Source organism: Pleurodeles waltl, chromosome 6 (genome assembly GCF_031143425.1).
Source record: "Pleurodeles waltl isolate 20211129_DDA chromosome 6, aPleWal1.hap1.20221129, whole genome shotgun sequence".
NCBI lineage: Eukaryota > Metazoa > Chordata > Amphibia > Caudata > Salamandridae > Pleurodeles > Pleurodeles waltl.
The window spans coordinates 1,684,076,589-1,684,100,962 of record NC_090445.1 but is presented as its reverse complement, the minus strand read 5'-3'; the positions used below and the strand labels follow the sequence as shown (position 1 = coordinate 1,684,100,962).

The 24,374-nt window shown below is 46.2% G+C and overlaps 1 protein-coding gene across 8 annotated transcripts in view; it reads left to right on the top strand.

Moving 5' to 3' along the window:
* Positions 1 to 24,374, top strand: part of NR6A1 (nuclear receptor subfamily 6 group A member 1) — a 685,712-nt gene that overhangs the window by 526,151 nt on the left and 135,187 nt on the right. For 5 of the 8 annotated variants that reach the window (XM_069241722.1, XM_069241721.1, XM_069241723.1 and 2 more), the window contains one exon: positions 16,447 to 16,560. The exons of the other annotated variants lie outside the window; for them this stretch is intronic. In XM_069241722.1, the coding sequence (XP_069097823.1) occupies positions 16,447 to 16,560 (114 nt within the window). The remainder of the gene's footprint in view (positions 1 to 16,446; positions 16,561 to 24,374) is intronic. 8 annotated transcript variants of the gene reach the window in all.

Sequence of the window (24,374 nt, the reverse complement as noted above, 5' to 3'; positions counted from 1 at the left end):
AGTCGTGAGGGTGTGGCATGTGGCTGGTGGTGGACTTTCAAGCACAGTGTTGCAGAGAGAAACTGACACCCTACAACCTTTCCCTTCACACTCCCTGTACCCCAGCAGCATTGTCAGATATTTCACTTTACAAAACCATCTAACTTTGGAGAGAGGGAAAGTAAACACCAATTTCAAGGTTAAGGCAATAAGCAGCAATTTGACAGATGACGTTGTCCTGACATTTGACCTCTGTCTTTGAACACACAGCAAATGTAACCAAATACAAACATTTCCAGGAATATTTATTTCTGATTCCTCTTTTGGACAACTGCATGGATATTTGGGGGTTGCTGCAGCATTCCTGCAGTGCTCCTTCCAGCGTCTGGTCCCCAAAATATTTCCACTCTCCAAGTATCAGTGTTGGCCACGACTGAACGGTGCTGGGCTGCAGAATAGCGGGGGTCTCACAACTGCAGAGCGTTTGACCCCCTTTAGCTAGCGGATTAGAACATTTGAGCTAAATTGCGGCGCTTTCGATCTTTTCATGGGATAGGGAAGTTTGAGAGGGGCTGGTGGGGGCCTGCCAGGGGGTGGTGCCGGGGGGGACGGGGGTCTCCGAGCTTAAAGATTAAGTCAGAACCCCCCACGACTGTGCGAGAAAGGACTGAGGTAGGTCATTTGTTCATTCATCCTGCATTTAGGAAAACGCATCTTTTTATTTTGTCTCACCCAGTACTATTAAAGTTAAATGTGTATTTTTCCCTCTTATTCGTTATGGGTCTGTGCAATGTCCGAAACTGTCACAAATTCGCCCTTACTGTAATTCTGTTTGCGCAAAGACTGTTAAAAATACCTTTTCGAGGCCTTTTCCATTTGAATGAATCTTTGCCACAGCTGGGCACACGAATGTTTTTGTTTTAGCTCACAAGGGGTTAATTCCATTCAGCCTTTCATCATCTCACAGGCCTGATCCGCGCAGGAGCGCAATCTGGCCTTTCAACATGTCAGTCACTGGGCAGGAAGTCTTATTTCAGAATGGGGGCTGGGCCAGAGGGTGGGGGAGGGGGCTTGAAAGGCTTTGTACGGATCAATAGCTGCAGGACGACCCGGGGCCCTTGTGTCCTCCCGGGCTACTGTAGATGGCATCTCCCTGTGATTACATGTTGATACTCTGCAGCACGAATACTTGTCAGAATGACGAGTCCATTCATTGCTCCTGCTCGCCGCCTCAGCTAATTGTGTCTTCCAGATGACCAGGCCCTTAATGCATCCTTCGGAATGAAACAATTCAAGGATAATGGGCTTTCACCTAATCCCCGAATTAATCAAAAGGGTGTTTGCTTGCAATGGTTACTGTAATCTCACGTTGATGCTGTCGCAAAGCGTGTGCATATAAATCCGTGGCTAAATAAAGGTGCATTAAAAAAAACAAAAGTAAAAAAAAAAAAATATATATATATATATATTTTTTTTTTTTTGCCACGTTATACTTGTGAGGGTCCCAGTTCCAGTTTCAGGAAAATAGGGCTTCGTTAGAATTCAAATAACACATGTGGTGACCCCCCCCCCCCCCCTTTAACAGCTGTTATTGACTCTTGTAACATAAACACAGTGAGGCAAATACCCGAGGCACCCCCCTTCCTGCAGTAGTGTAAACCAAAAAGCTGAATAAACCTGTGTGTGTGTGTATATAGTCGCTCATATTTCAGCGTCAGTCAAGGTTCTGATGTGTACATTAAATATTCTAAAATTCTATGCCAACATTTTTTTTTGTTACTTTGATTTGGGGTACGATCTTTCAGCATCTGGCGATTATGTGGGCGCCCTGTTTTTTTCTGATATGGTAAACAAGCCTGTATTTGATGTTATTTCTGGATGAAACGCCATTAAGCATGTTGTCCATTGCAAGAATTAAACCGTCATTTCTGGGGTCCGGGGCCCACTTTCCATCATCAATTGTGACCCACTACAAGAGAGAGAAAAGGCAGAAAAAGGGAAAATTGTCTACATTTATTTTGGGATTTTATTTAAATGCTTATTTTAACAAATTAAGAACTGTGGCCTGTGTGTGGGAAAGTAAATGAAATAGGATTTAGGAGGTTGGTTTGTCACATCAGAAGGGAATCCCACAACTCCTCCTAGCTCCTTGACAGGACATGAAAAAGGCTTCTAGCTGCCTGTAAGCAAGCCAAATGGCGTCCATTTTTGACGAGTGAATAAATGTAAAAAAAAAAAAAAAAAAAAAAAAAAATGCCCACTCATTCCACAGGTCCATGCATGTATGGTGACGTGCACTTACATGCAGCTTCATATATGTGTGAGCCTAGGAAATGGTCTCATCGATATATCTGTGTTTTGTGCTCTTATTTTAAGCTGCCACAAGGCATCGGCCGACAGCATTTTGCTTTCTGCTGACGATGCACAGCAAAAAAAGCACCAGCAACGCCAATAAATAGGTCAGAAAACCGAGACCTATTGACTTTGTCACTGCCTGTATTGGAAACAATCTTCAGCAAGTAGCATTTGCCCACACGTGGATGAAGTAAAAACTGTTTATCCTCTGGTAGTACAAACTAATGTTTCACGACACTTATTGGTGAGATATTAGCACCTGGGAGCCCAAAGGGCAGGCCCGTGTCAATCCCCAAAATCTTAAAGTAAGGCTTTTCACCAACTTTACACTTCCAACAAAGAAACTTTAGTGAGCAGAGGTCTTCAGGGACCAGTAGCCTCACTGGTGACAGCCAAGTATTTAAATAAACGTGTAAAGGGGTTTATAACCCCTCCCTCCCTACCAAATGTCCTCTTTAACTTGACAGAAAATGTGTTTTTTTAAGAACATGCCCCAGGTTTTGGCATCTATCATTAATCGCTTGTGTCCTCCAATGATCAAACCCGCTTGTGTTAAAATGTCAAATTTGATCAACCTTTCTCCAATTAGGAAAAGGTAATGTTGGGAAAAACATATATTCCAGTTTTTTTTCCCCTTTTTCCCCCCCTTCAGTGGCGGGCAACAACCCTCGCTGAATTATCTCCCGTCCTGTAAATCAAGGCAGTGCCCTGGCAGAGTTTACATTGTATTAAAATGTGCTATGAAACCCGCCGTGACCTTTGAAAACAATGTCCCCTTTAATGTGCCTCGGGGGAGGCTTTAATGAGGGGCGGCCATAAAATGCTCCAGAGTTCAAGATGCGGTTGCGACTTTGCGAGCGCTTTGTCATTTTCACACACAGGCAGGAGCTGCAACTATGTGTGATTGTGATGGATGACAAAGGCCACAGGAACAAAGCTGCCACGGAGCCCATTTGCTGCTGGCATCGGGGCGGGGTCAGATACTCACCCCTTGGAGGCCTGTGCGCGTCAGCATCGCTCTAGGACAGGTAACACTACGGAAAAAGAACAATTGCATGATTTCCCTATTAGAGAAAGGAAGCACCCGTAGTACGATGGCTGAGAATTGCTCCTTTTTGTAAAATATCACAGGCATTGCCTCGCTCACGTGCTGCACAGGCACCAAAAGTTGGCTGACCTGTGGTGGTGATAAGTTGAATGGAGAGCATTTATTTGCAAACAGGCTATTTCTCGTAAAAACGTGAAATTGATGACTTTTGGGTCTCTTGCCATGACAAGCTAAGGAAGGGAGGCAGTCGTGTATAAAGTGCTGACATGGGACCAGTGCATCACCGTTTAAAAGCACAAACCCGAACAAGGTTTGCACTTGTGTACAAAATGCTTGCAAGTTACTGGCGCTCGTGAGCATGGTCTAGGCATTTAGAAATCAAGAAATTCCACTGATTACGAATAGATCAGATATCTGGAACTCTGCTTGGGTTGTAAAAACTTTGCACACTCTTACTTATGTTGTCTTACGTTGTCCTACAAGGGGCTCTCTGCCACTGGTGGTCTGAGCACATTTCTCCAATTGAGTTTCCAGGACAGTTTCCAGGACACCGCTGCAGGCCAGACTCTAGTGTTGTGAATTGTAATCATCAGTAGGTTTAGAATTCAATGTTTTATAAGTTTGTTGGGAACAGGATGGGGGATGTCATGGTAAATCACTTTATAGGGCAGCGTTCCGCAAAGTCGGTCCTGGAGAGCCTGGTCCATGCCAGATTTTTAGCATATCCACATTTAGAAAACTGTAGATTTCTTAAACATCTTTTTTCTAAATGTGGATATGCAAAAAATCTGGCATGGACCCGGCTCTCCAGGACCGACTTTGCAGAACCCTGGTATAGGGCATTGGGCTTGAGATGGCATCCAAGTTGCGTTGAGGGTCCTCTACTGATGACCGAAAGATGCCACAGATTGGCTAAGGAGTAACTTGACCTCTTCGGCCACAAGAGCGTGACACCGGAAGTTTGTGGTGGGCATCTCTCCCCACTTCCTGGTTGACCCTGTGGATGCTTGCAAGTTGCACGGGAGACGTCAGCCACGATGCTACGGGTGCGCGCACCAGCATTGCGAGGCACGGATCTCGGGAACGCGCATCATCTCACTATGTAAATTAAGACCGACTGAAATTTCAAGGTTAAAGGGATGGTGCCGGGGCAATCCCAGCGCGCGGCTGCTTTACATATGCTGAAAAGCCCGGGGTACATATAGAGGTCATTGCTAACCCCAACATGTCCCTCTCTGATGCTCCGGCTCCCACGCAGGCAACCCGCATTAATGAGGGGGAAACAGCAGAGGTCAGGAGTTGGCGAACCGGTAGGCCTCCGTGGCCACTGAATGGGGGGTCAAGCTGAATTCCTTTTTTTTTTTTTTTTTAACCGGCAAACACAGCCTTTATTTGTTTTGTTTGTTAAAATAAGGGATCTAATTGGCTTTCCAGCTGGTTGTTTGACTTCAAATAAAGGGGAGCCACATGGGCGAAGCCTGGCATCGCGAGAGTGCGTCCCACGGCGGGCCTTGCACGGTAACAACTTGGACATTTTTTGGTGCCTCGCTTCTTTTCTTTGATTTTTGGGCGGGAATCGCAACAGAAAATCCTAGCACATGACGCGAAACACGTAATTGCCAGCTTCTCCGTGTAAGACTGTTTTTAGTAGCCAGACTGACTAGGCAAAGAGTGAGCACACTGACAGTGTGGCTGATTAAGATGTGAGAAAAAGCCCAGGACCCTCCATTTAGTGACGTTGCTTGGGTAGGGTGGCTTGTCTCGTTTCCATGTCAATTTAGACCCCTTTTTTATGGTTTGGTTTTATTCCAGTCAGTTCCATAGGGTTTGATGTTGGTACAAAGTAATGTGTGATTTTTTTTTTGTTTGTTTGTTGCTTTTTTTTACCATTTTGTGAGCAGCCTAGCACATGCTGTTAACAACGGATTCGTTGGCCGGATAGCTCGAGCCTCTTAACTTGTCCTTTTCACTGGCTTCTCAGGCCATGTCACAAGGCCACGTAATCCCACAGTTTGTGTCACCCCCGATTTGTCCGTGCATTTTGGCAGAGATGTGTTAATCTGTTTTTTTTTTTAACCCAGTATGCGAATTAACCGGCAGTTGTTGTTCTTTTTATTTTTTATTGTGGGTTTCTGTTGTGCCCGGAGACTATCTGTCAGCAGTGCGTGCTCGGTGGCATTCCATTCCTGCTTTTTTTAAGGTCTTGCGAGTGCAGCTATTGCTGGTAACCATGGCACCCCTACGTCTGTTAAAGGATTTATGGCCGCGCTGATAGGGGAGAAAGGGGCGGGGCCTGGGGGAGGGGCTCTGGCTGTATATTAACCGAGATCCACGGATTCAGATAGGACAGGGACGCTTGGCTAAACCTTAAGCCCCACGCCCCATCAGATAAACCGGGCGAGGATTAGGCGAGGCCACCACTACAAGGTGCTCTGGGGTGGCTCCCTTTCTGGGGGCGAGATTGTGGGGCAGATTGTGATGAAGCTGTTACACCGAGGGCTGCCAGGGTGAAGGGCGCCAGAGCAAGGCATCTGGACCAGCGTGTACCATTTCCAACATCTCACGTAGGGAGGGAGAACCTGGACCAGCAGTGGAAGCCAGGAAGACCTGTCTTTTCAGAAGGTGGATCGTCGGGGGGGGGGGGGCAGAGTGATACGAGCTATAACTGCTGTACCCCACAGACTTATTTTTATTTTTAAATTGCGTGACCTCGATGTACAGCGGTGGGTGTGGTCAGTAATAGCTTCCTAGCATCCTTGGTCCCCCCTCCAGAAGTCACGGTTTATGTACATTTCCATCTCCCAAAGTGCAAGGCGAGGTTATTGTGTTTTGTGAAATCTTGGTTAGGTAAAGGACAGGGGCGACTCCTCCATATGGACAGAGGAACGACGACCCGCTCCCTCCCCGCCACCCTACCCTCGCCAGCAGAAACTGTGTTTATTATCCCTTCCTTGTGAAAGGGGCGGGGCCACGGGGGAGCACTTCCCTCACTGCGCATGTATGTTTGGACAGCCGTCTGGGGCCGGCCAAACACACGTACAGTAGGCTGTCTTCAGCCCGGCAATGCTGTTGGCGGGCTAGAGAGAGCAGGCTCCCAGTCTGCCTGGGAGCGCCCAGCCCGGGCGCTTCCAGCCAATCCTGACGCTGCTTTGAGCAGCATCAGGATTGGCCACAGGGCAAACTGGGAGCCTGTGCCTGCAGCCTTTAGAGGAGCGAAGAGCAAGCAGCACGGGAGCCGAGATAAGATTTTTTAAATTTAATTTTTAATTATTATGTGACCCCGTTCATCCCCCCCATACATTTGTCCCCACGATACAAGTTTCACGTGGTGGTTTCTTCAATGTAATGTGTTGTTGTGTACAACACTTGCGGCACTTGAAGAATGCTAATACATCAGGAGGAAATATCATGACATATCCATACAAGTCACCCCTACACAATATGTAATACACGCAAAGTCAATATCCATAGACAAGGCAACTGGAATTATGTGATTGTGCGGATGCAGCGATTTTCACATATTCACATATTTATAGATTTACCACATTTGCCACAAAATCCATCATCTGCTGCACAATCTGCAGATTTTAACAAAAAACATTTCCTAACTCAAACCGCACAAAAGTTACTAAATATGCAGCAACACGTGGAAAGCCCTTTGCAAAGCTGGACTGGTCACCTTTATGTTGCCTATTGCTACCTTTGGGAGTCAAACAGGTACTAATGAGGTGAAATCAATGCCCAGTGTTAACAAGTTTAAAATGACGAAATAATGAAGTAATACTGTTACAGAATCTGCCATATTATGTCACATAATTTGCCTTTTCTTGCTGCATAGTTTACTTAACCCAGCCACATAATTTGCTCCTCTCCTGCTGCGTAATTTAATCGGCCCTGTATAGACCACTTTGACACCAATCAATGAGAATCTAAGAATTGTAAAGAATTTGAAAGTGCTTCAGAACCGTACATGTTGCAGGAAGGCACTATAGAGAGACACTTAATATGAACAACTGTTGTATATGGGGTATGGTAGGGAGCATCAGGACAGACAGGGTAAGACTAGCAGCACAATGTGCTATGATCAAATTGTGGCATCCGTAGTGTACAAAATGAAGACAGGCAAGCATCCCTTAACAAAATATGGTTTTCACAAGGCTCTGCCCTGAGCAGAATTGGTTCTAGGAACTTTAGATTCAGGGACCGTGCAAAGTGGTGTCTTGAGGGTGCTGGAATGAGAGTCTTCTATAGGGGTGTCCACGTTCTCCTCTTGCTTTGGTGGAATTTTGTCAAAAACTAAGCGGAAGAAACAGGTTTCATTTACCCTACCCAGTAATGAAAAGTAGAAACATCCTTTTAAGGTTGAGTGCGCAAGTGCTCTGACATGTTGTAATCAATCTGTGGGCTTTTAACCACACCCACAGCACGCCCATCACTACCACTCGTTCATGGGCTTGCCTTTCAAAAATCCTTTATCATCATTGGTAAATGCTTTACATTTGTCCCACCTTGGAGGGATTTTGTTACCGCCTTGGCCATCGACCCTGTTGCTTGGATAATTGCACGATTACAGCTACGTTTGACTGCGAGCGAACTTCTTTTTCCTTTTGTCTCTCTCCTCTGCGCTCACACTTACTGCGGCCGTGGCACTTTGAATTGGCTCGCTTATGTCAACTGTTTTACTTTTCATTTTCAATTTATGTGGCAAGAAAAGTCCAGCTAGGAATTTACAACACTAATAGCTCTAACTCCAGCAAAAGTGAGAGCCTTTGCATTGCAAATGCTTCTTTACCTTGGTCATATTGAAATTATAGGTGGTTCTGGCTGCTATCAAACCACTAGGGAATGTCTTGTGTGCAGTGTTGATGCAACACATTTTCCATTCTGTGTAGTATGGCTGCAGTGTTCATTTTAGTGACTGTCCAGTGTGCGTACTATTGCTGCAGTGTTGATAGTAGAGGCCAACCTATGTTTAACGTTGTTGTAGTGTTGACGCCAACATTATATATTAATAATTTGTTTTTAAATAGCCTTTTATATCATATTCTGCCATTTCAAGGCTTTCTAAACAACAGGAGTTGCATTAATGTAAGGTAACCATAATTTGCTGATTTACAAAGAATGGGAAGGTGAGCCGTCCATGCTGGGATTCACTCTTGTGAGCTGCAGACCCCACTACATGTCCAGCAGTGAACATTCTCCTCACTGATCCAACCTGCTGGGTGCACAAACGCTATAGTTTGGGGGTCACTGGAAAGATGATTACCGTGCTGCTGGCATTTCACAGTAGTCCAGCATCGGTAATGAACCTCAGCTCATCAAATGTTGAGTGTTTTGTACTAGAAATACAGTATTTAAGGCGTTTGTGGAAGAGTCACTTTCATCCCATTACAGGTTGCCAGACCAGATCTTGGGAGATGGGCTGAACAACAAGCTTAAGAGGCTGGCAGAAGCTCTCTGCTCTTGAATGATAAGGCAACAAAACCTCTCCTGGATCCAAAGTGATGCACTCGTGCTCACATTAATATTTCTATACGAGCAAGTAACACATCTCAAGCTTTCTTCTTCGCAATGATCTTTTCCGACTCTGGGGATAAGTGATTGCAGAGCATGGGTCTGTGCTCCCCAAAGACTTTGTCCTTCTAGCTTCTAAGATAAAAATTCCCCATATTTTTGACATGAAGCTAATAGTTACTATGTATGTGGGTATGAGGCATGTGGAAAATACTGACACAGACACTGACTATATACAAAGCAAGCCGGGTAGTGGTGGATAAGATGCACTTCCCAAACGTGGTGACAGTATGAATGTGGCGTCTTAGATAGCAAACTGTAGGTGCGATGCAGTTGAGTGCACTCCACAACCCTAGAGTGCAATTTGGTGTTCAGAACAAACACTTCAATAAAGTGAATAACAGACACCACCGCACTCAGAAAGTCCATATATAAATCAGTCCTTCAGTTGAAAACGGTTGCAAAATTATCCTTTATTAGAAGGCATCAGCATAGGTCCATCGAGTGATCAATGTTCCTTACCCACAGCCATGGTACTCAGTTGGAAGAACATCTTTGCATAAGCAAGCTGTGACCGGGCCGCCCCGGGCAACAGCGGGGAACCGGCAGAAACAGAACCGCTACGGCCGCGTTCCCAGGTTCCCCTGGAAACGCGTCCGCAACGAGGCCAGCGTCCTGAGGTTGCCTCGGCAACCTCCGGTGACGAGGAGGCTCCGGATTGGCCACCAGGCGGCCAAAAGACGGAAGCTCCGGTCGAGAGGGGGAGAGCCGGGAAGGAAGAGAGGAAGGAGAACGACGGCGGCGACGGCGAACCTAAGGAGGAAAAGAGAGACGGCGACAAGGACATCGGAGGAGGACCCCAGTGGCCTGGAAGCGGCGGAACCCGAACCCAGAGGAACAGCGCCCGACCGGAAGCAGGGGAGACCAGCCCAGACCGACGAGAGGACCTCCACAGAGCCAGCCACGACCCTGGAGGGTCGTGGCTCTACAAGGTACGGTCCTTCTGGACAAACCGAGGGGCACAATAAAAGGGGAGAAACGCTGGGGAAGGGAGGGAGGCAGGGTGAGGGGAGGGAGGAGAGAAGGGCACTTTAGAGAGCACCGGGAGAGCACAAAAGGGTAAAGTACGGAATATACACAAGCCCTGAAGTCCTCACTGGCACCTATATCACACATAAACCCCCCCCCCCTCCTTAAACCTTTTCCCCAGTAAAACATATAAGTAGAAGACGTGGTATAAGACGTCCGTTCCACTCACCAGCGGTATGTGTTCCCTTTTTCTTGTATGTCACATCCGGGACCTGATGAGGACGATCCGGTACGCCACCTAGAGAAAAGGAAGAAAAGGGACACAGATTAGAAGGAAGATATTCACCACTCCAGAGAAGAAACTGGCGCTAAACGTCGTACTGACTTTTCATCAGTTCTTATTTCAAATTACTAATAAATACTTACCTCAAAAACCCAAATTTACCTCTCCTGAGTGTCTATACTGTGGGGACTGTCTACAGTGGTGTCAGAAGTGGGATCTTGTTTCTAATCCCTCTCCATAAAACAGTCCAGACAGTATACACAATGAGTGAGAGTCCATCGTTAGAGACCGTGATTAAGCAACTAGCGGAAGGGCAAAGACACTTACAACTAGTATGGGAGGCCCAACAGAGAGAGGCCAAAGAAGACCGAGAAACCTTACAATCTGCTCTGAAGAGCCAGGCGACCATACTGGCGAACAACCAGTTAGTCCATGAAAGTGCGATGAAAAAACTAACGGAGACTATCGCCGCTAGTAAGGTACATCCGAATGTACCTAGTTCCGTATTACAGAAGTATCAGGAGGGAGAGGATCCGGAATCCTTTTTCACCAACTTTGAACGGGTAGCCTCCTCCGCCCTATGGCCAGAAGATAAATGGGGACAATATGTGGCCCCCCTGCTCACCGGTCTCTTACAATCAGCATATCAAGCCGCTAACCCAGGTGGTGTCAACCCCTATCAAGACATAAAAACAAGTATACTAGAAAGGGTGGGTCACGACACAGAATATTACAGGATGAGATTTCGTAAAGTCAAATGGGGCACCAACGAAGATCCTAGAACCTTTTATTTTCGTGTGAAGGATCTAGCATTAAAATGGTTAGGCCATATTGGAGATAGTCGGGAGGAAGTCATCAAAACCATTATACTGGAACAATATCTAGATGGTCTACCTCCATCCACAAAACACTGGATAAGACAACACCCAAAAGTGGATACTGAGACGGCCATCGATCTGGCCTGTGCTTTTCATCGATCCACCGATGTCAGAAACTGTCCCACGCGAAGTATCATTAAACCAGTTTTACCGACCCCAAAGACATTTGTAAAAAGTCCACCCGACTATCTAGTACCACGTAGGATTCCTGAAGGCCCGCCTACCATGGGACCCCAATGTTATAGTTGTGGCGAATGGGGACACATCGCACGTATGTGTCCCCAGAAACAAGAAATGGGAGAACCAATGGAGATAGGGATGACAAGGCGAAGGGTGTTATGTACTGGGAAGGGCGCCCTAAAATTTAAAATGATGATACAAGTGGACGGGAAAAGTGTATATGCCCTGGTTGACTCCGGCTGCAGCCAATCAGTAATTAGGAAAGACTTGATAAATCATGATATAGAAGAGAAACAATGGGTGTCTATATGTTGCATACACGGGGACAAGGCCCAGTATCCTATACAGGTACTCCAGATCAGGTGGGGACCCTATCAGGACTTCCTCCCAGTGGGGATAATGCCCCGGTTAATCGAGGAATGTATCATTGGGACAGACTACATCCACTTCCAAGAACTATTAGACTACGTCAGAGATAGCAAACAAACTAAGGATTGGTGGGGAGAGGCACCTTTTTCAGAGAGTGATATTGAGTGTCCGCTATATCGTAGAAAGTTGTCACGAAGAGAGAAACGACAGGGAAAAGGGGACTATCGGAAGACGAAAGGTGACAACACCTATGGAGAGATAGTGGCAGAAATTCATGAAGTTCCTAGTACTTTTGTCCAACAACAGAGAGAGGACCCCTCCCTTAACAATGCCTGGAGGTCGGCAGTAACAGAGGAGACAGAAGAGGTGGGTCCCTACTTTATAGTGCAAAAAAACTTATTATATCGGGTTACTACCACACGACGGGGAGAACGTAAACGCCAACTTCTGGTACCTACCCACTATCGGGAACATGTTCTTACACTAGCTCATAATCACCCAGGGGGAGGACACTTTGGGAGAGAAAACACCGAGGAATATTTGCTCAGAAGGTTTTATTGGCCTGGAGTGTACGCCCACATACGTAGGTATTGCGCCCAATGTCCCCGTTGTCAGTTAACCGAACCTAGTCGGCCTAGGAAGGCGCCTCTCCTACCCCTTCCCATCATCGATATCCCGTTCAAAAGAATAGGGATGGATCTAGTGGGACCTTTGATTCCTTCGTCAAAAGGACACACCTACATCTTAGTCATTGTAGATTATGCTACACGATACCCAGAGGCCATTCCCCTGACTAGTATGACAACCAAGACAGTGGCCCAAGCTATGATTAACGTATTTTCTCGTCTTGGGTTTCCACATGAAATCCTCACGGACCAGGGGACCCCTTTTATGTCCACCTTAATGAAACAAGTGTGTAAAACATTGGGGATAGCTCAGATCAGAACCTCCGTCTACCATCCTCAAACGGACGGATTAGTCGAAAGATATAATCGAACCATTAAAACCCTGCTGAGAAAGACTATCAATGAGACAGGGAAGGATTGGGATCAAAAGTTACCCCTAGTGTTGTACGCCATACGGACACATGAGCAAGCATCCACGGGGCATAGCCCCTTTGAGTTGGTCTTCGGACGCCAACCTCGGTCCCTTTTAGACATGGCGGTAGAATCCTGGGAGGCCGAGGCTGAGGAAGCAGGGACTCCTTTGTTAGAATATGCGGAAAAATTGAGGAACCACCTACACAGCTTATGGACCGACGTACACGCAAACCTGGAACAGGCCCAACAAACACAAAAGTCCTATTATGACAAAGGAAGTAAACTACGGGTTTTCCAACCCGAGGACCAGGTCCTAATAATGAGACCCACCTCCGACCATAAACTCCTGGCCAAATGGCAGGGCCCATATCGAGTAATCAAAGCAGTTTCCCCTGTCACCTACCTTATCGAAATATCCTCCCGTCCAATAAAAACACAAATATATCATGTAAACCTGCTAAAAAAATGGGAGACCCCCGCACAACCTGAACGTTCCGTAGAAATGGGTCAGTTTGTGTGTCCCGACAAGACCCTAGATATCGAGTTCTACCCTACCAACCCCGATACTGAAAGTACCCTACCCATAGTAGACGATACTTTACCTGAAGGGCAAAAGCAACAAGCCCTTAAGGTTTTAAAACAATGGCAACCACTCTTTTCAGAGAAACCAGGAAAGACGTTTTTAATTCACCATAATATACGCACAAGCTCCGGGCAGATCACCAGAGAACGCCCGTATCGTATTCCAGAAGCTAGAAAACACATAATCGAAGAAGAAATCAAAACAATGTTATCCCTAGGGGTCATCGAACCGTCCACTAGTCCCTGGTGTTCACCGGTTGTCCTAGTACCGAAGCCTGATGGTAGCGTCAGGTTTTGCATAGATTTCCGCAAACTTAACTCAAACTCCCTATTCGACACCTATCCCATCCCTAGGGTGGACGATGTTCTCGAAAAACTAGGGAAAGCAAAATACATGTCTACTATCGACCTAACTAAAAGGTATTGGCAGATTCCCTTAGCTCCTCCAGATAGAGAAAAAACAGCTTTTTCTACCCAGTCCGGGTTATATCAATTCACAGTACTGCCTTTTGGGCTTCATGGAGCCCCTGCAACCTTTCAGAGGTTGATGGATAGGATTCTAAAACCCTATCCTGCATTCTCCGCTGCGTATCTCGATGATGTAGTCGTATTTAGTGAAACATGGGAGGACCACTTAATACACCTACAGAGAATATTCAAAGCCCTTCAAACTGCTGGTTTGACGGCCAATCCCAAGAAATGTGTGATAGGTAAAACCGACATCTCCTATTTGGGATATCGGATTAATCAGGGTACACTACAACCTCAAAATGGGAAGGTGGATGCCATTTTACATGCCCCTCTTCCACACACGAAAAAGGAATTACGCTCCTTTTTAGGATTAGTGGGCTATTATCGGCGCTTCATTCCACATTACTCCACCTTAGCAGCACCTCTTACGGACCTACTCACTAAACGATATCCCAATCGACTTTTGCCTTTTTCGGAGACGCAAAACGCGAGTTTTGAACAGTTGAGAGTTTCCTTAACCTCCGATCCCATCCTGCACTGCCCAGATTTTACGAAGCCGTTTCACCTCTACACTGACGCATCGGATGTTGGGCTTGGAGGGGTTCTGACTCAGCCAGATAGCGAGGGGCTTGACCATCCGGTGGTCTACATCAGTAGAAAACTGTTTTCCCGGGAACGTAACTATCCAATTATAGAGAGAGAGTGCTTGGCTATCAAGTGGGCCATTGACTGTTTGCAGTACTATCTCCTAGGGCGGCCGTTTATACTATTCACGGATCACGCTCCTCTTACGTGGCTGGCTGCGCATAAAGATTCTAACTCCAGGATACTGCGATGGTTCCTTGAACTGCAACCATTCTCCTTTCAGGTTCGGCACGTCCCTGGATCTCACCAGGCCCCCGCTGATTATCTGTCCCGATTTCCTCTGTCTTCGCCTGTCCTGGAGCAGGACAGTTCTTGGGGAAGGGTGTGTGACCGGGCCGCCCCGGGCAACAGCGGGGAACCGGCAGAAACGGAACCGCTACGGCCGCGTTCCCAGGTTCCCCTGGAAACGCGTCCGCAACAAGGCCAGCGTCCTGAGGTTGCCTCGGCAACCTCCGGTGACGAGGAGGCTCCGGATTGGCCACCAGGCGGCCAAAAGACGGAAGCTCCGGTCGAGAGGGGGAGAGCCGGGAAGGAAGAGAGGAAGGAGAACGACGGCGGCGACGGCGAACCTAAGGAGGAAAAGAGAGACGGCGACAAGGACATCGGAGGAGGACCCCAGTGGCCTGGAAGCGGCGGAACCCGAACCCAGAGGAACAGCGCCCGACCGGAAGCAGGGGAGACCAGCCCAGACCGACGAGAGGACCTCCACAGAGCCAGCCACGACCCTGGAGGGTCGTGGCTCTACAAGGTACGGTCCTTCTGGACAAACCGAGGGGCACAATAAAAGGGGAGAAACGCTGGGGAAGGGAGGGAGGCAGGGTGAGGGGAGGGAGGAGAGAAGGGCACTTTAGAGAGCACCGGGAGAGCACAAAAGGGTAAAGTACGGAATATACACAAGCCCTGAAGTCCTCACTGGCACCTATATCACACATAAACCCCCCCCCCTCCTTAAACCTTTTCCCCAGTAAAACATATAAGTAGAAGACGTGGTATAAGACGTCCGTTCCACTCACCAGCGGTATGTGTTCCCTTTTTCTTGTATGTCACATCCGGGACCTGATGAGGACGATCCGGTACGCCACCTAGAGAAAAGGAAGAAAAGGGACACAGATTAGAAGGAAGATATTCACCACTCCAGAGAAGAAACTGGCGCTAAACGTCGTACTGACTTTTCATCAGTTCTTATTTCAAATTACTAATAAATACTTACCTCAAAAACCCAAATTTACCTCTCCTGAGTGTCTATACTGTGGGGACTGTCTACACAAGCCAACATGTGTTTTGTCACAACAAGTGACTTTTTCATGGCTCAAAGCAAAGGCGCGGTCCGGAAAGTACCAAATGCATGTAGAAAGAATATAGAATATGCTTCAGAAATATGGTTATGAGTATCACTTTCATGGTAGTCACAAGGAAGAGAAGTGGCAGTTAGGTGTGACCATGATAAGTTATTAACAGACACTGACTAGTTAAGATGAATATTTGCCAAAACCTTAAGAATACAGTTTATCTTCATCCCGGGACCAACTCTGCCCTACTTCTCTGTACAATGAATCCCTACGGAACAATTAAAGACCATCAGTAATAGAAGATGTGAAGCACCTCAGAAATTCTGAAAGTTAAAAACTTCAATGAGCCCCCTCCTTTAAGATCTCGCATGCACCTTTGTAAGATCTTAGACAATGAATCTTTGGATACATGTGGAGAGATTCATATAGTGAGCCCATATGGCTTCTCACAGCACACCTTCAGTGGTGCCAATTCCTAAAGGTAAGTGTAATGTCTTATTTTTGTTTGTCAAGAAAAGCCTACTCCGAATAGGCATGCTTTGAAGGGATGGAGCTGCTACCTAGCAAAGATCTTTACACTGACTGTATTAGCTGATGAGAAATATAATTTCACAGAATGACATTCTTTTGATACTGCCTGGACAAACCCAGTTGTACAGGGTGCCATTTATGGAGCTGGTGTTTCATCTCTCATTTCTTTCTGGTTTAGATGATAAAAGTCTTACTGTGATCTTATGATCTTGGCTCTTGCTTACTGGTTTCCCAATTTTCTGTTGCTTCTCAGAAATCAGTAGGACAGACCTTGACGGACCCGCATTGGCTCTTGATGGAATAGGGGCTTCTGAAAGCTACAGGCGCCCAACCCACAACTGCACAGGATCCAATGAAATTCTATTGGGTGAGCAAATCCTAAGCACTGCATTGAACTGGAAACTGATTTTGATTATTTTAACAGATGTTAAGTTCGGTTTCTGGAAGAGGCGTAAGAGTCCATATGGGTTCTAGAGAAGTCAGGTCAGGCCGTACATGGGTCTTAAGACAGAGTGCTGCAATGGTAGAACTCTTTAAACTTAGGCTAAATTGTAGAGTGGGATCTCGCACAGTCCTTGCTAAAGATGGTTTTGATGCTGGATCACCATGCTGTGTCCCCGCTAGATTTATTTAAAGCCCGTTAATGTTTAGGAGTCCAGGAATAAGTAGACAATACAGAGTTATTCACAGACACAAAAAGTGGGGCAACTCTTTCCCATGATGTGTTATTTTTTTTTTACTGTTTTTAAGTTTATGTTAAAAGTTCTTCTCAATTGTTCTCTATTGATTTTTAGTTGTGTGCTCTTTTACGGAGCAAATGTCTTCCGAATGTGGCGGGAAAACAATGTAGCAGTCTGTGGATACATTGTTTTCCTGCAGCGTTCGGAAGACGTTTGCTCCGAGAGGGCGCATTGTGGAGGTCTGAGAGTCTCTTGTGGTGAAAACTAAAGAACCCGAGTAAACAAGATAATAATACAGAGTTTTAGAAACTGCTCGGTACTAGTGCGCTGACCGTCATACATGTGCCGCTGTCTTCCTATGTCCTGATGAGACCCATAATTTGAATGGCCGAAATGCGTCGACATATACATTGGGAAGTCTTTTGGAATTAAGGAATGGTACATATTAAAAGGGATTGAACCACATTGAACAACTACGGAGAAAGAATATCTTTCCACTTCGGGTCCAACTACCTCAGTATTACTTGGACTGTGCTTGATAAGACTGCTTTACAGCCACTTTGTGTTAAGAACTGCAGGAAGATTAGATTACGGTGGTGAATCCACCGCATTGTTTCATTGGACTTTTATGTTATAAGTATTTTGTTGATATATATATATATATGCAGATCCAGAATCTTGACTTGTCGCAGAGTCTGGTGCTGTGATGTTTGCCTAATATTTGGCACTGAAAGGCAGAGTGCGCAAGTATCATGCATAATGCCTGCTGTCTGTTATTTACTGTTCGAGAGTAGATTGGCATGCAGTGTGTAGTTGTGGGTTTGAATGGGGGTCTGCAGTTTGTTGTTTTGTTCCCTGTTCACCTTGGGTGACCGTTATCCGCTACCCACCAAGGTGTGATGGGCAACTCAGTTATGGTCACCATCATGTTGCTTTTATACGGCATTTGTGTAGCTTCCTAGATATCTGTACGTTTGCAGGAAACATTTTAAAACCAGCATTGGCTGCCAACATGTTGGCTTTATCACAGCTTGGTTTTTCATAGGTTTTTATAAAACGTTGCGGGAGCTGCTGTACCCTCACCAACATTTTATAAAAATAAATAACATTTTGGGTATAGTTATGGTTTGAAGCACTTATAGATTGATCGTTCACCCTAGGGTATTATGTGCTAATACTCAGAGGAAGGAACTTAGGCGCTCCAGCAAAGCTTCTGTACTTCAGAACCCAAGACTTTCCCAAGCAGCCAGGTTTTCAGTGGACGTCTGAAAATTTCCAAGGGTGTAAGTGATCAAATATACATCGGAAGAGAATTCCAGGTCTGGGGGCCTATAGTGAGAACCTGCAACGTCCAATTCTAGTTTTACTGAACCTAGGTGACGCTAGCAAATGAGCATTGGATGATCACGATGCCCTTACTGGGACATATCTTGCAACTTATCCAGCAAAGACCAGGGCTAATCCATAAACAGCTTTAAAAACTAAGCAACAGACTTTAAATTGGATGCCCTCTATTACCAGGAGCCAGTGTAGCTGTTTTAGATGCGGGCGAATGTGTGACCTACGAGGGGCCTTGAACATCAGCCTGGTGGGGGCATTCTGAAGTAGTTGGAGTCGCCTCAGATCACAGTCGGGCAAAGTTAAGGAAATACTGGTGGCATAGTCCATTTTGGCATCACGAATTACCGTCATAATCATTTTTATGGCTTCTGGCAAGAGATTAGGATTAAGTTTCATCACTGACTGAAAAGTAAAGACCCCTTTCGAAACCACCTTATTAATTTGTGGTCTCAAAGACAGCTGCTCGTCCACTAGTATTCACAGGCTTTTCGCAGCAGCTTCAGGTGCTTGAAGCAGTCCCAATTCCCTAGGCTAATAGTGGATAGTCCAAGATTACAATAGAAGACTAGAATTTCTGTCTTCTCAGCATTTAACTTAAACAAATTTGACTTCACCCACCGATAGGAAAAGCTCATTGATTCTTGATGGATTAATTGGGGCATATTCTGACCCTACATGCATATTAAGATCTGTGAATCATCCGCATAGTTGAAAATGTGGCAGCCTTTTTTGGTCTGCTCCTTTTTCAACCCGCAGGCATTTGAGCGCTTTACATGAGCACCAGTTACGTCACACAAGGACACATTCATTGATTGGTAGGCACGGGGAGATTAAGTGATTTGTCCAGAGTCACAGGATGTTGAGCTGACGCTGTGACTCAAACCTGGTTCCCCAGCTCCAAGGTCGGCAGCTGTAGCCGTTACGCCGCATCCTCTCCCCTTTATCCTCTATCAACAGTTGCATATAGATACTAAACAAATCAGGAAAGAGGGCTGACTCCTGAGGAATGCCAAAGTCCATTTCAACTTCGTGTTAAATTTACTGCTTGGGTTATATTGCTAAGAAAAGAACTTAGCCATTCATAGGCCGCTTCTGAGATACTCGTAGCTCTCGCACAACGAAGCTGTATCCCATGCTGAACTGTAACGAAAGCCGTGGATAGATCAAGCAGGACGAAGGCGATAGCTTGTACTACATCCAGGTCTTCAATCAAGACATCAATGACTGATAATTTAACACCATTTCAATGTACTGCTTTGGTCGAAAACCTGCTTTTTGGAGGAAGAGGGTCTAGGAATGTCACAGTTTGTAATTTGCTACATAATTACTGAGCTACATGAGATTCCAGGATTTTTTCCTGATTTGGAAACAAAATAAGCCTGTGATTTTTCAATATCTTGGCATCATTCTTGTTTTTTCAGCAGAGGAACAATTATGGCTTTTGAAGGAGATCTGGTACTACACCTGTCTCTAGAGAAGTATGAGGCAAGGTGTTGAGTGGCTCTGTGATAGTGGGAGCTGGGGCCTGCATAACTCTGGGTAGGCAGGGGTCATTAGGAGAACTAGATCTTATTTTGGATAATAGCTGCAGTACGGTTTTCTCCCTCACAGGAGTAACATTACCAAGAACAGTTTCCACTTCCATCTTATCTGCAGGTTCTATCCAATCACGCATTGGCCTATCTATGATAGATTCTTTGGTAAGGCAGATCTTGGCTACAAAGAATCTATTTACCTCATAACAAGTCTGTGAGCCCACCACTGGTTGGCTAACTTTCTGTAGTTGAGAGATCCTGGCATAATTGTTTTTTAAATTATTTCTCTGTGGGTTGCGAGCTTCACAAATCCTATTTGAGTAAGACTGTTTTGCTTGAATGATCACTTTTTTATAGCTCAGCTAGGCTTCCTTATACATGTCCTTGAGATCTGTCTCATCATTTGTACACAATGTTCACTCTGTCATAGGTCCAATTTGGCTTCAATTAAAGTAATTTTCCTGTTTCTTATTCACAGGGAAGCAAACGCCTTCCTGGTCTTATTCAATAAACTGTGACCAAAAGGGTGACTTCATCCATATAATTCCTCAACTTTAACTTAGCCTTTTCTAACATCTCTTAACATCTCCATCACCTCCTCCTTATCCAGTCTGTCCAATTTCCCAAACAATCTTCCTTCACCTGAATCATTGTTAGTCAAGGAGTTAGAACATCAAATTGTGTAGGATGGTGGGCAGACCAGGCACATGGTTTAATTTTGTAGTTTCTCAATAAGAACTCAAAGGTTCACTTGAAGACCAGAACGTGGTCCTTTTGGTAGGTAGGCTTATTTAAGCGCTGCATCAATTTTAGGAAGGTCATAAGCTCCATAAATTGCTGATTTTTTTATTTTTTGAAAGAAAAAAAAACTTTTTGTTCTAAAAAAAAATAAAAAAAAAATACACATTTCCACAGTAGTCCCTGGCAAGAAGGGAACTACTTTGTGTGCAGATACGCTCCTTGTGAAAGTCCAGAAGGCTGTCACTCACAGTGAATTTAGCCAATAGCTGAAGTGGGCTGACCCATTGTCACCTGCTTTACGCTGTCACTGGACTAAAAAATGTGAATGACACAACAACAAACCACTGAATAAAATGGGCTAGCTGATGCATGTATAAATATATTATTCATTTACTTTTACTAAAATTGAATCGTTCTGGCTATGCCAGACACCAAAAAATCAAGTTTTTTTTAGAATGTTAGAAGCTGCCAACAACACCCCTAATCACATTAAAAAAGAATGCATGGAGGGTGCAAAGAGCATCCTTTGCTCTCTGGCTTACAGCGCAGTGGTAGTGGCATTACTGAACATGAGAGCATCAACTAAAGGAAAAAACCAGCTCTTGTGATTCTTCATCACCTCATGGATCAAGTATCCCGTAAAAGACATATGATGATTTCAGTGACAGAAGGAGGTAGGATTGTCCCTTTAAATTGGATCGGATTACCATTAGACCTAATTTATTTTGCAAACCCGATGTCTTCAAGGGAACTTTGATGGTTATGCAGCTATTATATGTTAAAATTGTAACACAAGTGCGTAAAAGAAGGGAGGGCGAGGAGTGGAAGGCGCTATGTAACATTCGTGCATTGATCTTCACCAAGACATTTGCGCTACCATCGCCTGCTCATGGAATATAACAACATGTCAACTGAGATCCTGCTCATCAGCCTCATTCCGTCTCCACCGGAACGTGGAAGCTTTAGCACCCCAAATTTAACCTGACAGCCTCTTGCTCTCGGAATTGTGGGACTGACATTTTCTTCTCCTTCGCTATTCATCTGTCAACAACTTAAAATGGAGCAGCAAAAGCCAAACATGATGTCTCAACCTTATTACCGCATGTTTAGGTCTGGCACTAGCCAAGGCCTTGGGGTTTTAATAAAATTCTATATACCAGACTTAATTACAGGGCCTTTCAATTAACCCTGTTCACCCATTGGTCTGCTGTGATGGCACTCAAAAAGTTCTTCTGCTGATTGCAGCATAGGGCACAGGGTCAGCCCACTACCACCATTGCCTTACATTATATTCTTGCATCATGCACACATCTGAAAAATGTTTAGTTCTCTTCAGTGCAGAGGACTACTGGTGCAATGAGTACTTTTATGAAAATATATGTGTGTGTGTATATACATATATATGAGCGTGTGTGTGTATTTTGTTGGCTTTTAGACAATGCTTGTTTTCACACAATACATACCTTCATCAAAAAAAATTGGCAAAATAAGCATTGACAAAACCAAAAGGTCAGCAGCCAATACTTGACCTGTTGGCTTGTCATTTGCTTGTTGATCATGCTAATGTGTTCCCTTTGTCTCTGGCCCAATCACGGCGCTTTCCCCGCAGAGCAAAAAGTAGCCCCAATGGATATATCGAATTATCCACAGTGGTTGAGTGTAACCTTCAAATAGAGGCTTTGCGGTTAAGCATGAGGGCCTGATTAGGACTGTGGTGGTCCAAGGACCACCACACTCGCTGTGATTGTCGGACTGCCGCAACTTTAACGGTCCGACCACCAGATTACGACCCTGGCGGTGGGACCACCAGGGGACTGCCGCCTCCACCGGGAACATGGGTCCCGATGCCAAGACGGCGGTCTGAGTTGTACTCAGCCAGGGCGGTGCTGAACTCATGGCCACCTGGCTGATAACACCTCCCCTTACCGCAAGCCTTTTTATTGCAGGCTGACCATCATGGAAAGACTGCCGGTGGGTGTACTGGGGGACATGGGGGGGAGCCTGCACTGCCCATGGCATGGGCAGTGCAGGGGCTCCCCATGACTAGCAACATCGGAATGCACACAGTCTGCTTTGCATATGAGGGTGCTGGTCGGCCCTCTCTGTGCTACGATATAGGACTCGGCTCCTTTAAGGGAGCCGAGTCCTATATCGTAGCACTGTTCCTGCCGGACTGACCGGCAGGAATGCTCTATTACAGTGTTCCTGCCGGTCAGCCTGCCGGGAACATTGTAATAGGGCGGGGGCCTCCCCTGGTATGATGGCATCCTCCCTGTGGCATTGCGGTCGGTCGGCTGATCCGACCACCAGTGTCATAACGAGGCCCTGAGTATGTCTTGTCAGCGTGGGCATCAGTGAGGGCTGAATCTTGTAGGTTCTGTGTTTTTGCAGTGTGAGCCTCCTTGGTTCACATGATGTGTTTATATTCCGCCACCTAGTGGTTGGAGCGGGTAACAGAACTACTTGGTGCTGGGTGTGCTGTGAGGGACTCCAGTGCCTCTGACCAGTGATTGTGCTTCCTATGGCCTATAACATAAGCAAGTACCAGCCTGACATGCTTGCCATCTCTAGGAATGCTTATGGGGCAACATCTGCACTGTATTCATCATGTTTAAATGTAGATTTTAACTTACTCCTGCTTCATAGGAACATGAACATTTTAATCCGCTAAAACCAAGAATACATGTGAGATAAGTTCAAGGACGGGTGGGCGGAGTGAGGGGTAGATTAAAAAGTGATGCCCTTTTAGGTAAGAATGCAGCTGGGATATTGGTTTCAGGGAGACCATAATAGGGCTCAGTCAGTGACTAACTTTTGTATTCTTTGTTAAGCAAATCATGTGGTTCTCATTCTGATCAACCAGCCATTCCAGAGAGCAGCCAGCGCATCCTGGTGGGATGGAGGACTGGACCAGAGAGCAGTCAGCGCATCCTGGTGGGATGGAGGACTAGACCAGAGAGCAGCCAGCGCATCCGGGTGGGATGGAGGACTAAACCAGAGAGCAGAGCGTGCATCCTGGTGGGATGGAGGACTGGACCAGAGAGCAGTCAGCGCATCCGGGTGGGATGGAGGACGTGACCAGAGAGCAGCCAGCGCATCCTGGTGGGATGGAGGACTAGACCAGAGAGCAGCCAGCGCATCCTGGTGGGAGGGTGGACTAAACCAGAGAGCAGAGTGTGCATCCTGGTGGGAACTAGGATTAGACCAGAGAGCAGTCAGTGCTTCCTGGTGGGATGGAGCACTAGACCAGAGAGCAGTCAGCACATCCTGGTGGGATGGAGGACTGGACCGGAGAGCAGTCAGTGCATCCTGGTGGGATGGAGGACTGGACCAGAGAGCAGTCAGTGCATCCTGGTGGGATGGAGGACTGGACCAAAGAGCAGTCAGTGCATCCTGGTGGGATGGAGGACTGGACCAGAGAGCAGTCAGCGCATCCTGGTGGGAGGGAGGACTAGACCAGAGAGCAGCCAGCGCATCCGGGTGGGATGGAGGACTAAACCAGAGAGCAGTCAGTGCATCCTGGTGGGAACTAGGATTAGACCAGAGAGCAGTCAGTGCATTCTGGTGGGATGTTAGACAAGACTAGAAAGCTGTCTGTGCTTCAAGGTGGGAATTGAGGGGCAGCATGCATCTTGGTGGGCTGGGGGACTAGACCAGAGATCCATCCATGCATCCCGGTGATGATGGGAGACTAGACCAGAGAGCAGACCATGCATCCTGGTGCGATGGAGGACTAGACCAGAGAGAGCAGGACGTACATCCTGGTGTGATGGAGGACTAGACCAGAGATAGCAGGACATACATCCTGGTGTGAAGGGGGACTAGACCAGAGAGAGCAGGACATACATCCTGGTGGGAAGGGGGACTAGACCAGAGAGAGCAGG